At 33.3% G+C, this 12629-nt stretch overlaps 1 protein-coding gene across 1 annotated transcript; it reads left to right on the forward strand.

Moving 5' to 3' along the window:
- Positions 1–44: 44 nt before the first annotated feature.
- Positions 45–10401, forward strand: LOC128167017 (ubiquitin-protein ligase E3C-like). The gene is made up of 24 exons (XM_052832507.1): positions 45–206; positions 1000–1053; positions 1309–1383; positions 1707–1838; positions 2061–2173; positions 2316–2449; positions 2571–2724; positions 3136–3374; positions 3629–3759; positions 3945–4129; positions 4350–4436; positions 4667–4821; positions 5045–5280; positions 5577–5681; positions 5771–5855; positions 6201–6295; positions 6560–6701; positions 6827–7071; positions 7179–7303; positions 7608–7701; positions 8078–8176; positions 8679–8835; positions 9074–9204; positions 9526–10401. Exons 1-24 carry the CDS (start codon positions 141–143, stop codon positions 9694–9696), a joined length of 3210 nt encoding a protein of 1069 aa, XP_052688467.1. The 5' UTR covers positions 45–140; the 3' UTR covers positions 9697–10401.
- Positions 10402–12629: the final 2228 nt, after the last annotated feature.

Below are 12629 nucleotides of genomic sequence, written 5' to 3' on the forward strand. Positions count from 1 at the left end.
CCTGTCATTGGACGAAAGGAAAAAGAAAGACCAATCATGTTCATCGTTTGTAAGATAAATTTATACATGATTCAGCTCAGCTGGACAAAACATTGACAACATTCTAGAACTTCACATTTTTCAAGAATTTCACCAACAAGATGTATAGTTTTGAAGGAGATTTTCGAAGAAAACCAGTTCAATCTTTAAGAGGGGCTAGTAAAAAGGTAACTAAGTGATTGAAAGTAAGATATTTTATTAAAAACACACTTTTGACTTTCATGCCTGTAAGTACCATGATAGTACTTATACCTAAGGAAGTATAGATTATATTAGCCAATAACCTGAAATATAGAAAACAGGCAAATTTTGATTGTTACCAAATGATATTTATCATATTGAAACCACAAATGTTATTAAAACAATCCAGTGTGTTTCATACTACCAAGTCTGTAAAACACACTTCAAACTCCATGTATTATATACATAAGCATATTATTTGTTTAATTGAATCACTATCCTCATTATTGGTTTCTTTGTTGGAATATATGTTTTTTCATACAGAGTCTGTTTGCCTTTATTGCCATTAGCCCATAGTTGAGTCTGTTTTGACTTTATTGCCATTAGCCCATAGCTTGTCGTCGTTACCTAAAACTTGTTTTCATAATTTAGGCTGAGGTTTAGTGTTTAATTTTATTTTAAAATGAATATAGAGCGAACAAGAATTAGTAAGTACAGACTCTGGGTAAAACAGACTCATGAAAACAGGTAGATAGTAGATAAACCTGATACTTAATTGTTTGAGGTCACAGTATCCTGAAGTTGTTACATACCCAGAAAGCTGAAATGTTTTATTTAGTTTACTGTGCTAAAGCCAGTTGATCTTTGATCCTAGGTGGGGCATATGTTCCTGTGTGTGCATGAAAACTACTTCACTAATTAATTTTTTATTCTCCAGTCTATGCATCTCTTATTTGTTTTCAATGTAAAATTCAAATTAGATCTCCTCTCATTTTGTAGGAACAAACAGATTCCTTACTAACAAGAGCAAAGGCAGAGCGAGAGAGAAGGGAGGTATAATCATGATAATTGTATCGACATTGTAACTATATTTCAATTGATGAATATTGTTTTCATCATTTAGTATACTAGCCACAATAGTTGAATGTATACATATGTTAAGAAATAAATTATAATTTACTTGGGACATTGATATATTTTTAGAAAAGAAATTTTTTTAAACTGAATCCTTAATTGTATGTACATGTACATGTATAATACATATTTAGGTTTTGTTTCAGTGTAAACCATTTATTGTTTTGTTTTCAGGAAATAAGACAAAGGCATAGCTCATCATTAAAAATTCAGTCTGCTTATCGTGGACATGTTGTAAGGAAAAGACAGGTAAGATCTTTCATTTACATTTTTCATACATAAGTATGCTATAAAGTATTGTTTCAACCAATTGTCAGATTTTTTAAAATACACCATGGTATTGTTTTACCACAAAGCTATGAACATTTTTGAATAGAATAAATCACTGTAAGAATATTAAAGATACAGTTTGACTTTGGTTTCTCAAACATTGATACATGTACCAGTATCTCAAATTCAATTCTGTGTCTTAAATCATTGGAAATGATCAAAATGAAATATCAAAGTTATTTCCATTGATTTTGAGACAAAATTGTATGACTGTTTATTTTTTATTTACATTGTGTGCATAGAGGGAAATCCTTCGAGATGAGTATGATAAACTTATGAGCAGAGGGATTGCTGACCCAGCATCTATCTTCAATGCCATCAGGAGACTTTGTTATTTCTACAGGACAGACTCTGGAAAAGATCAGGACAGACTGGTTTGTTATTCAATTCAATTTAGAAGAAATCTGTAAATATATATTGTTCATCTAAGAAATGAATTTGATAATATTTCTATTGATCTATGTATCGAAGGAAAAATTTTACAGAAAATTTCATCAATGTGCAGATTATTTAAATGATCCAATGATATATATCCCAGTAAGCAACAACTAAATGGATCAAAAGTAAACTACATGTAAGTTGATAATATTGTTCAGATTCAGCTTTGCCAGACTGTCATCAAGCAGAAAGATATGATCAAGTCATCAGTGACACAGAGTGGGAAGTCTGGTGTTTTTCTTCTCCAGCATCTTCTGTTACTGTGTCTGAAGTAAGCCCAAAAATATTGAATTAAAATGATAAGTGAAAATGTACAACACATGGAACACGCATGTAAATAATTACTTAATGGCCTTCGGTTAATTTGTGATAATGTAGCCTTTTGGATTTGGGTTTTTTTTTTTTAATCAAAGGAACCTGCAGAATGCTTCTGACACTCGATCTTGGGGTCCTCCAATGAGAATGCTGGAAATATTTACTTCTGTGGATACCTTTAAAGACAAAAAGAAGCTTTTGGGAAACATTTGGATATTTCTTATTAAAAAGGGTTTGTAAATTTTTGATTATGATTTTGAATATGAAATTATTGATGTTTATGTTATTATATTTTGTTTTATTGATAAGAGGTACTTTGGGCATGTTTATGCATTTTAATTGTTTTGTTACAGAATATTTTGGATCAATGAGACATCTGTTGGAAGCCAAAGTACCACAAAGTTTGGACAAATCTCCCACTCCACCCACCCCTCAGGCAGAGAGCATCTTTAACATGATCATTAGCCCTATTCAGTTTGCTGTTATGTCAAAAGATAAGGAATTTAGGTACCTAATTGCCTTCCATTGTAATTGTTGTTGTTCAAGTTTATAACGCTCAAAAAGAAGAATGATAGATGATGAAATAGCATGAAAAAATATGATAATAGTTCTTTTGAACAGATTTAGTTAGGAGTACTGATACACGGATTAGAATAGGCTAGCTTCATGAGAAGTGATATGACTTAATATATTGTTAATGATTTTGTCTATTAACATCAACATAAGATTGAAAGTAAATGAATATAAACTTGAATTTGCATGCAAGTTCTTTTCAATGTTACCCAAGAATTAAAACATTTCACTGTTTATCTTTGCACATATTTCTCTCTCTGTCTGTGTCTGTTTCTTTGTCTCTCTGTCTCTGTCTCTCTCTTGATATTTATTTCTATCAGTTATCACTTCTACACATTTTTGCAGTGATTTGGTACTGAAGAGTGCCTGTTTTTACCTGTTTTGCCCTGCTTACTCTGAACAAGTGGAACAGTTCCTGATTCCTGCCATGGTTTACAGTAAATTCCCCTTCCCCTTTGTGGAGCTGATACAGTCTCTCCTTCAGCAGACCTCCCCCACCCCAAACTCCTCAAAAAGGTCAAATGTCATTGAACCATCTCCATGGCTTCTGGGATCTGTAATTGCTTTTGCAGACAAAAATATTGGTAAGCATAGAAATACATGTAACGTAAGTGATAAGAATTCACGCAAGGTATTTTTAAAAGTTTCATCACCCCTTTGTATATTGTTATGAAATTTATCTTCAGTATAAAAAAAATTATGATTTAATGCATAAAATTTCAGCATTTCTTGTTATGTTAAATTTGAAGAAAAAGGATACAATTTTGTGAAGGAATGTTGACAGTAACAATTTTCTGTGAGGATTTTAACTCTCAATCAGGAATGTTTTGTTTATTAGAGAGTTTGAGTGTTAGTGATGCCGCAGACTTTTTGTCGGTACTTAAGACACTACTACCACACCTACCAGCTGGTGTGTTAGAGTCCAACAATGACAGTGACAGTGACAGTAGTGATGAGGAGGATTCTGTGGTAAATATAGCATGTAGACACATTCCTTCAAGACTTATGACCATCAATATGAAAAGATTGATCACTTTATAATCATGTATTAAATATATGTAATGAAAGATAAAAAAAGAAGCTTTGATCTTTTAAAAATGCAGTGATAAAATGTGAAATGATGGAGATTAATAAACCTTTTATTAATCATTCAGGTTATGATCTCAAAGGAATTGCGCGAAGTTGCTGAAGAATGTGTGAAGTTTTTAAATTCCCAGAAGTTTGTGCGCTGTGTGGTGAAATGTTTAAATCAAGAAATGGACGCTCATCTTCTCTCCTCTGTCTGTCTGATATGTCATTCTCTCATGCTACAACAGCATATCTCCATTCACAGACTTAGGTTTGTTTCTTCTATTTCAATATATGTAGTTAAATATTAATAGAAATGAGTGCAAGGAAAACATGATTGACTCTGATACGAAATCTGAATCACAACTTGAAAATTTATAAATATTTAAGTTGTAGTAACTTGTTTGTTTCTATGGAATATTTTATTGTGAATTGGTAACATGTTTTGGCTTTTGATTTTACCAAGTACTGGCATGCATTTTTCATTGCAGGTTATTGTATAGTTTAGCTTTTAACACAAAATTTATGAAAGCGTTATGGATAACCTGTACTCGTGTATCCAACACTACAGTCACAGGGTAAGTTTCTTTCATCAACCAATGGGAAGAGAGAGAGCAAACAGAATTTTGCAATATAATGCACACTTTTCTTGCAAGTTTAGTTGAAATATTCTCCATTTCACTTTTGTCAATTAAGTGCTTAAGCATATTCTTGTGGGTGATCTAACTTTGACAACATTTGCGGAGATTTAAAATTCTTTGTGTAGTCATCCATTCTGTGCACAACACATGTATTTGTTTCTCCATAGATCCCAGATTACATTGCTACAGACACTGTCTCGTGGACTGGAGATGTCGGATGAGGACATGCAGAGAATTGTCCCCCTGCTCTCTGTCTTCTGTTCCATGTTTAGTCACTCACTTTATACCCTTCATGATGCAGACTTCTATGGAGACATGAAAAGTAGGCAGTTATCTCAATAGGCCATCTTTTAATACATGCATTTAGAACACATCTGAAATTATGATACATGAACCTTTTTATCAATTACTAGTACCCATATGATTTGGTTTAATACTGTTTCAATGAATATCAAAGTTTATCATGCAAATTTGAACACATTTGTTATAAATCAATATCTTTAGAGTACAGTCATTTTTATCCCTAATTTTATTATTGACATCAGGCAGCAAGGATAGCAGCATGCCCTTCTCCTTGAGGGAGCTGGTGCCCATGGTGTTAATGCTCAGGGACACCTGTCTGGGGATCATAGAACTGGCCCACCCTGAGACCCAGAGGAGTCTGACCGAAGACTATAGAGAGGCTCTCCGCAGGACCGCCATGAAGGATCCTCGCGACTGGTCGGTCAACAACAAAGAAACCCCTTATAGACACACCAAAACATGGGCATATTTGTTCAAGGTATGTTTCTTCTTTTGAAATTTATTTTTTAAATCGACTCATATACTATATACAGCTGAATTTGATATCTCAAACACTGATATCTCGAATACAACGCATATGTCAAAGTTAATTGTCCCAAACACCTTTTTTTTAAGTATTTTACCCTAGATATCTTGAATACTCTGATAATTCAAAGTTTTTAAACAGTCCCATCTAGTTTGAGAAAACGAAGTTTGGCTGTATGTGTTAATTTTGTTATTTTAAAGTGCATGTTATTTATAGTTCATGCTAACAGAATTTCAATTTATCCCTAGGTCATTGCGACCCTAGTCAGACAGCTTTACACCAGAGATTCCAGAAGACGATTCTGTCCTCCTAACTCCTGGCTGTCTGACAGGGTACAGATACATGCTGATAAGGTAAGTCCTGTCATTGTTTCTTGCTCATGTTGTTTATTGATATGAAGTAATTTTAGCTTACAAGGTTCATACTATCATTATCCTTGTAGCCATCCCAGATGTACAGAGCTAGAGGATCCGTCTTCTGCCGGCGTCCATTTGGCACGATGAGGCACCTCACTAAAGTACAGATAGGTGGGAAATATTAATTGAACAAGCAAGCAATACTGTAAATTCCTTAATAAATGCGAGGAACTGATATTTCAAGTAAAATCGCGAGAAGCACATCTCGCGGAGTGTAAAATCTCACTTAAATTTTTTGTACAGATATAAACTGAATGAAAATATGATAAACATTTGGCATTTGTGATTTTATTTTTTCGCAAAAAATCATTTGATGCAAAACGTTTAATTGCGGAATTAAGTACCACGTAATTGCATAATTAAGGAATTTATAGTATATATCTTAACATCTACCGGTAGTTAATTTAGAAATATTTTTCCACAACGATATATCTTAACCTTCCTTGTTTTCTCTAGATGATGATGGTCCTCCATTATCGAACACAGATGTCAAGAATCTGGTGATACTCACTGAACTCCCATTTGTTGTTTCATTTGAGGAAAGAGTCAAGGTAAAACTAATTTTGAAAACAGGTTCAAAAAGTTGTTGCAATGCCTCTATTTATTTCCATTCATTTTAATGTAGTTGTATGATGATAATTAACAAATAACTGCATGCATATGTGAGCAGTAATAATGATTTATTTAAAACCAACATTTATTAGTTGATAGCATGGAAACTTGAATTTTGAACTTAAAACTTGAATTTTTACAAATCATAAAAATTGACAATGTTTTAATGATTTAATGCATTCAAAAATAAAATGTTTCTTCAGATTTTACAGAAGCTTATACAGAATGACAAGGATGAGAACCAGGGTGACGCCCACAACTTCCTGTCTGGTCCCTCCATTAATGTGTCCATCCGACGGAACTACATCTATGAGGATGCTTATGACAAACTCTCACCAGAAAACGGTATGCAACATTTTATGGGAAAAAAAGACATTTAATACCGCTCAGAAAACTTAATGAACCATTTTTGGCCAGTTTTAGAGAAGAATATCTTAAAATAGTAAATTTTTTCTGGGTTTTTTTTTCAGAACCAAACCTTAAACTTAAAATGAGAGTGCAGCTCATGAATGCAGCAGGATTAGATGAAGCTGGTATAGATGGTGGCGGAATTTTCCGAGAATTTCTGTCGGAGCTCCTAAAGACAGGATTTGATCCAAACAGAGGCTTGTTTCTAATGACAACAGACAGGTTGCTGTATCCAAATCCACAGTCTGTGTCTCTGATGGAAAAATATACCAAGCATTACTACTTCCTGGGACGCATGCTGGGCAAGGTACAATCTGATTACTGTCACGTTGTTGATATTCTATCTTTAGAATTGAAATTTTTTCTGGAATTTGAGTCAGAAGAAACTTACTGTTTTTTCTTCTTGTTTGACAGGCCATCTATGAAAACATGCTGGTGGAAATTCCTTTTGCTACTTTCTTTTTATCCAAAATTCTTAGTCGACACGGAGGTGACTTGGACATTCATCACCTGGCTTCTCTTGACCCTGAAATGTACAGGTAGGTCATGGAAGGAGCTGCCATTTTTTTGTGATTTATTTTAATGGATTACATGTAAATCATTATTAACCTTCATTTTTTGCATGCTCTTATATTAGGCATTATAACATATGCAAGATAAAAAGTGAGATATAAATAGGGAAGCTTTAAAGGTTATGTAGCATTCTACATGTATAAAAACTTTTTTCATTTTCCATGTTAAAGATTTTTCCTATATTTCTCAACAAACTTGTGTATCGGTACCTGTAGTACCGGTAATATGTTTTGGGAATTCAGCTCTTGTGACCATTATGTTTATCATTAGGAACTTGCTGTCACTGAAGACATTAAATGGTAAAGAAGTGGAGGATCTAGGTTTAAATTTCACGACAGTAGATGACAATTTTGGAATTAGAAAGGTAAAAGGTTATTCTTATATATATATGTCTCTCAAAACGCAGACTTGCAGTTACACTTTAATGATAAGATGATAAAAAAGTTTTTCAGCAATACATAAACTCATATACATGTACTCTGTAAACCAACTTTTATTTGTTACGACTGTTTTCTGATGTACAAGAAATAAACTAGTTTGCAGGGTCTAATTTTCCTGATTAAGCCTTATCAACATTCGTGTTGCTATTTGCCACAAAGAAGCTCTGCGGAACCTCGTAAAAATTTTCTCGCTCACAAGTAAAAGTTGGTTTACAGTATCCTCTATGAAACTTTAGGGAACAAATTTAATAACCAACACAATTTGTAGTTGTTATACTTGATGACATTTTTTTTGAACAGGAGGTAGATTTGAAATATAATGGAAGAAATATTACTGTGACCGAGGTAAACAAAATAGAGTACATACACCTAATGGCAGACTACAAAATCAACAAGCAGGTATGTCTCAATCAGATTACGGTAATGAATTATAACAATAATGTTTACACATGTTCTGAATGTGAAAATTGCAAAATCAGATTTCAAAGTATATTTCACTTGAAATACATGTTTTCTCTGGTCCTACAGGTATTTACCCTTTAGTTGTCATATTTTGAGATGGATTCGAAAAAAATCACAGTTTTAAACTTAAAGATATGTAAATTTGCACATAAGGTTCTAACAACACAAAGTAGTTTATCAATGCTTGAATTAATATTTAAATTTTGTGGATAGACTCAAGAATGAAATCCATAGACTTAAAAAAGTTATCATTATCCTTATAAATAATAATGAAAACACAGAATAAAAAATATTAAGTGTGAAAACACAGGCATTGTTTTCACCATATTCCTTGATTCATGGGCATCATATAATGTACCAGATTTCAACAGTGCTGATATAAACCAAACTTTTTAAAAGCTCATGTTTTATTCATAATAAAATCTCAAATTGCTTATAGATCAGAACGCACTGCACAGCGTTCAGGCAGGGCATGGCCGACCTAATTAACTTGGAGTGGCTGCGGATGTTTGACCACCATGAGCTTCAGACGCTGATATCTGGTGCTATGATCCCTGTCAACATTCAGGACCTGAAGCAACACACACATTACTCAGGTTACTGCAGAAATATCACTCATCATTTCATGTTTGCTTACATAATAATCATTTGTTTGAATTAAGTGTAAAGTAGTTATACACTGTATGTATACCCTCAAAGAATTCATTATTCATAGAGGAATGATATTTTATTTCATATCCATGTGGTGCTAGTTGTTTGATCCTGCTTCTCAGTATTAATGCAAATGATTATTGAAAAATTGAGTAACATTACATCATAATATATCTTTTTCAGGGGGCTATACAATAAATCACCCAGTCATACAGAATTTCTGGGATGTGGTAGAAAACTTCACAGACACTCAGAAACGTCAACTTCTGAAGTTTGTCACAAGCTGCTCAAGACCTCCACTGCTAGGCTTCAAGGTAACCCATCAAACACAATGTCCACACTAAGGTCTTGTGAGAATACAAAATATTGTAAGCGAATTATATTTGGTGTGTACAATATTTTGTGGAAAATAGTTTTTGAATAAGTTGGAGTGGATTTGATTTAGCATATTCCTCAATATGACTATTCTTACACATATATGCATGGCTTTTAGCAATGTGCTTGATTTAGCAGATTAAGCTGCATTCCGCCAAAAATGCTAGATACACAGCCAAATGTAGTAATTTACAGTACTATGCAGACATGTTTATCATCATTAAGATTGTTGAATATTTAAGACTTTTTTTCTGTTTCAGGATTTGTTTCCAGCATTCTGTGTCCATTTTGGAGGAAATGAGGAGGACAGACTCCCCACAGCAAGCACCTGTATGAACCTTCTAAAGCTGCCCGAATTCCATGACAAAGAGACCCTCAGAACCAAACTCACATATGCCATTGAGTCAGGGGCAGGGTTTGAACTGAGTTGATTTTCAGGATTCCACCATGCTCATACTCAAACCAGTTTTGTACTTACTATTCTTAAGTCACTAAGTTGATTGTTGAATCGAATCAAATTCAAAAAGTCTTTTTCTGTGATTTCTTTTTTTTGTTACAGTCCTTGAAACCATTTTCTAATACAAATACATGTACATGTAGTTGGTTTTGTTTAAATGTCAGCAATGTGGGGAGGAATTTGATGGATGTGTGATTTGCATTGATGTTAAAATTATTCAGAATTTGTTCATGAAATACTGTTATATACTGTTAACTTGTCATATTTTTTTTCTCAAGACAATTGTTAGATAATTCTGTATTTTAATGTGATGAAACAATATTTATTTTGAATTTTTTTTTAAATTTAAGTTGCTGGAAGATACCCTGAATACTGTGAATTTTATTTTGTATTTAAATACATATTCATAAATAACATAAAAAATATTTTAATATTACTAAACTTGAAAAGTTATAAAAGTAAATTGTAATAAATTTGTTTATTGATTATTATATAATTTAAAAAAAATGAATTTGTTAAGATTTATGATGATACTGATATTAGGATCACAACCTATTTGGACTTCATTGTGCTTCCAACTCTTGGATTTACATTCGTCTATAAAACTTTTCTCATTTAATGTTTTTAAATATAATACATGTATGTTTTTATTTGTTATTAAAAATAACTACAATAAAAATGTCTGGTGGTTTTTCGTTTAAGTTGGCATTTGCAATCCCTCAGCTTACAATTCTATGTTTGGACAACTTATACATGAAATCTCAGACATATATGTTTTAAGAATTGATATAAATACCAAATGAATATAATTGTTTTTCCACTTTTAAAGAACTGTATAAACAGTCATGAATTCGTAAAACTGTATTATTTTACAAAGTTTGCTGAAAAAAAGTTTCAGTGCAATATGTTTATAAAAATTGGTGCCATATATTTAATACGTGTAATTCCGATTTGTGACGCCAATTTTTTTTCTATAAATAATATCCCATCTTCAGGAAAGACATGAATATATGTATGAAATCTTAAAAATTATTTTTAACTTAAAGATGTAAAAATAATACAATGGCGATTTCAAGTGTTTATGTGAATATAAAGTGCGCGTAACCATGTATCGTGACTGAAACCATGACACCCACGGTCAGTCTCGCTGTTCTTACCTCTTGGGGTAAAAGAAGCGCAACATGGAGCCAAAGTTGTTAAACATCGTTAGGTTATTCATAGTTTATTTTACATCTTGAATATTATCTCGTATTAATCATACATATTTTACTGAATGCAAAATCTTTTTATCTCTTTTTGACATTATATTCGATGCTAGATAGCTATGTTCAAATTTTTACTCATCTAGTTTTGCATCAAAATTACTGTCGCATCTTGGACTGATGTTGCCAGAATATCGGATTTTTATAGGTATTGTTAGTGCTTCCTGTTTCCCAAAACCAAATAACCGTTGCAACATGAGCGCAGCACCCGACCGAACGCACCGCAGCTTTGTACTAACAATACAAACCAACAAACGGCACGGGTGGACCACCTAGATTAATATTTCATCCGAAGGAAAGACGACGTATGTAGATATATAGACGATGCAACACCTTACCCCTTCTTTCGGTAATACGCCTTGGTTAATAAAAATGCAGATTTTCCTTTACACACAAGAGCCTGAGGTTTGTTTTGAACTCAACATAATGCGCTAACATTATGTGGCATTTGATAGACACCATTGGACTGAGTATCACGTTCTCCTTTCTTCGTTGAACTCGGCGACAGTGGTTGGAAAGAGACAAATTTGCTTACAGATAGTTTTATCTCTATTATTCACCCTCATCCTGCACCATATGCATTTTTGACAATACTAGGTATTGTCATGTTTCTTGTCTCTGCTATAAAACTAAAGTTGTTTTATCGATATGTTTCTGTCTTGACCTAACAATTAAACACCTTTATTACATATATAGTGCACTTTGGTCTCATTTCAAGCTTTGAGCTAAACATGGTTTCCAATTTTCTCCCATTTCCATTGAGTTTGAAAGTCTTGTGCAAAGAGGAAAAAATGAGCATGGAGTTCGACAGCTTTATAGTGACTATACCTAGTTGGCGAATAATGGCATAAAAAGTGAACTCATTCCCATGGTATACCCATTCCCATTAAACAATGACTCCAAGCGAGTCCTAGTTAAAATGTTGACGTATGTCTGTCTCACCAACTTTACACATTGGATTCACACCTGACATTATTATAAGGGTAATCAAAATCGTTGTGTTGTTACCGGAACGTGGCTTTGATATTACTGCTATATTGTTTCCTTTTAATATGTATTTTATCTAGAACAGATTGCAAGATATTGTGTCTTGTTTTCTTTCATTCATAAGGGTGAAAGATCGAATACATGGAATTGCTACGAGGAAGGATATGTACCATCATCGAAGCAAAGACGGCATTTATGCCAAGTGCATCTTGAAATAATCCAGAGAGCAACGCTGAAAGAGTTTCTCCCAAAATATTCATTGCCAGTATTAATCTGAAGTGACACGTTCGATGTTCGGTTTTAGCGTCAGACAAATCGAACACGTCTATCTAGGCATCTGTAGTTATACTGTCTTTACCCACGATTCCCTGCACTGCTGTGCCTCCAATGATCGGGGGAGTCAAGTATCCTGACAACATGCTACTTGAAAAATACATTACTTAGTATATCACTGCAAACATGTTTCAAATGTGAGCAAAATGGTGACTTTCCCTCCATGCTCACAAAACATGGATAACCGGGTATTTTCATTCAAACGAATCCTGTGGTACATGATGTAGTAACCGCGTTGTTTTAAATTTATGTATATATCCTCGAGTTCAGGGTATTAATTACTAATTATTTTTTCACTTAATCGAAGCATAAGAATAGAGGTTAA

Source organism: Crassostrea angulata, chromosome 10 (assembly GCF_025612915.1).
Source record: "Crassostrea angulata isolate pt1a10 chromosome 10, ASM2561291v2, whole genome shotgun sequence".
Classification (NCBI taxonomy): domain Eukaryota; kingdom Metazoa; phylum Mollusca; class Bivalvia; order Ostreida; family Ostreidae; genus Magallana; species Magallana angulata.

What these genes read in the sequence shown, in the direction of transcription:
- LOC128167017 (XM_052832507.1), top strand. Translation starts at nt 141, where the DNA reads ATGTATAGTTTTGAAGGAGATTTTCGAAGAAAACCAGTTCAATCTTTA. An exon ending in TACAGATACATGCTGATAAG is followed by an intron (nt 5,682 to 5,770) that starts GTAAGTCCTGTC and finishes TTATCCTTGTAG; the next exon opens with CCATCCCAGATGTACAGAGC. An exon ending in TGGGACGCATGCTGGGCAAG is followed by an intron (nt 7,072 to 7,178) that starts GTACAATCTGAT and finishes CTTGTTTGACAG; the next exon opens with GCCATCTATGAAAACATGCT.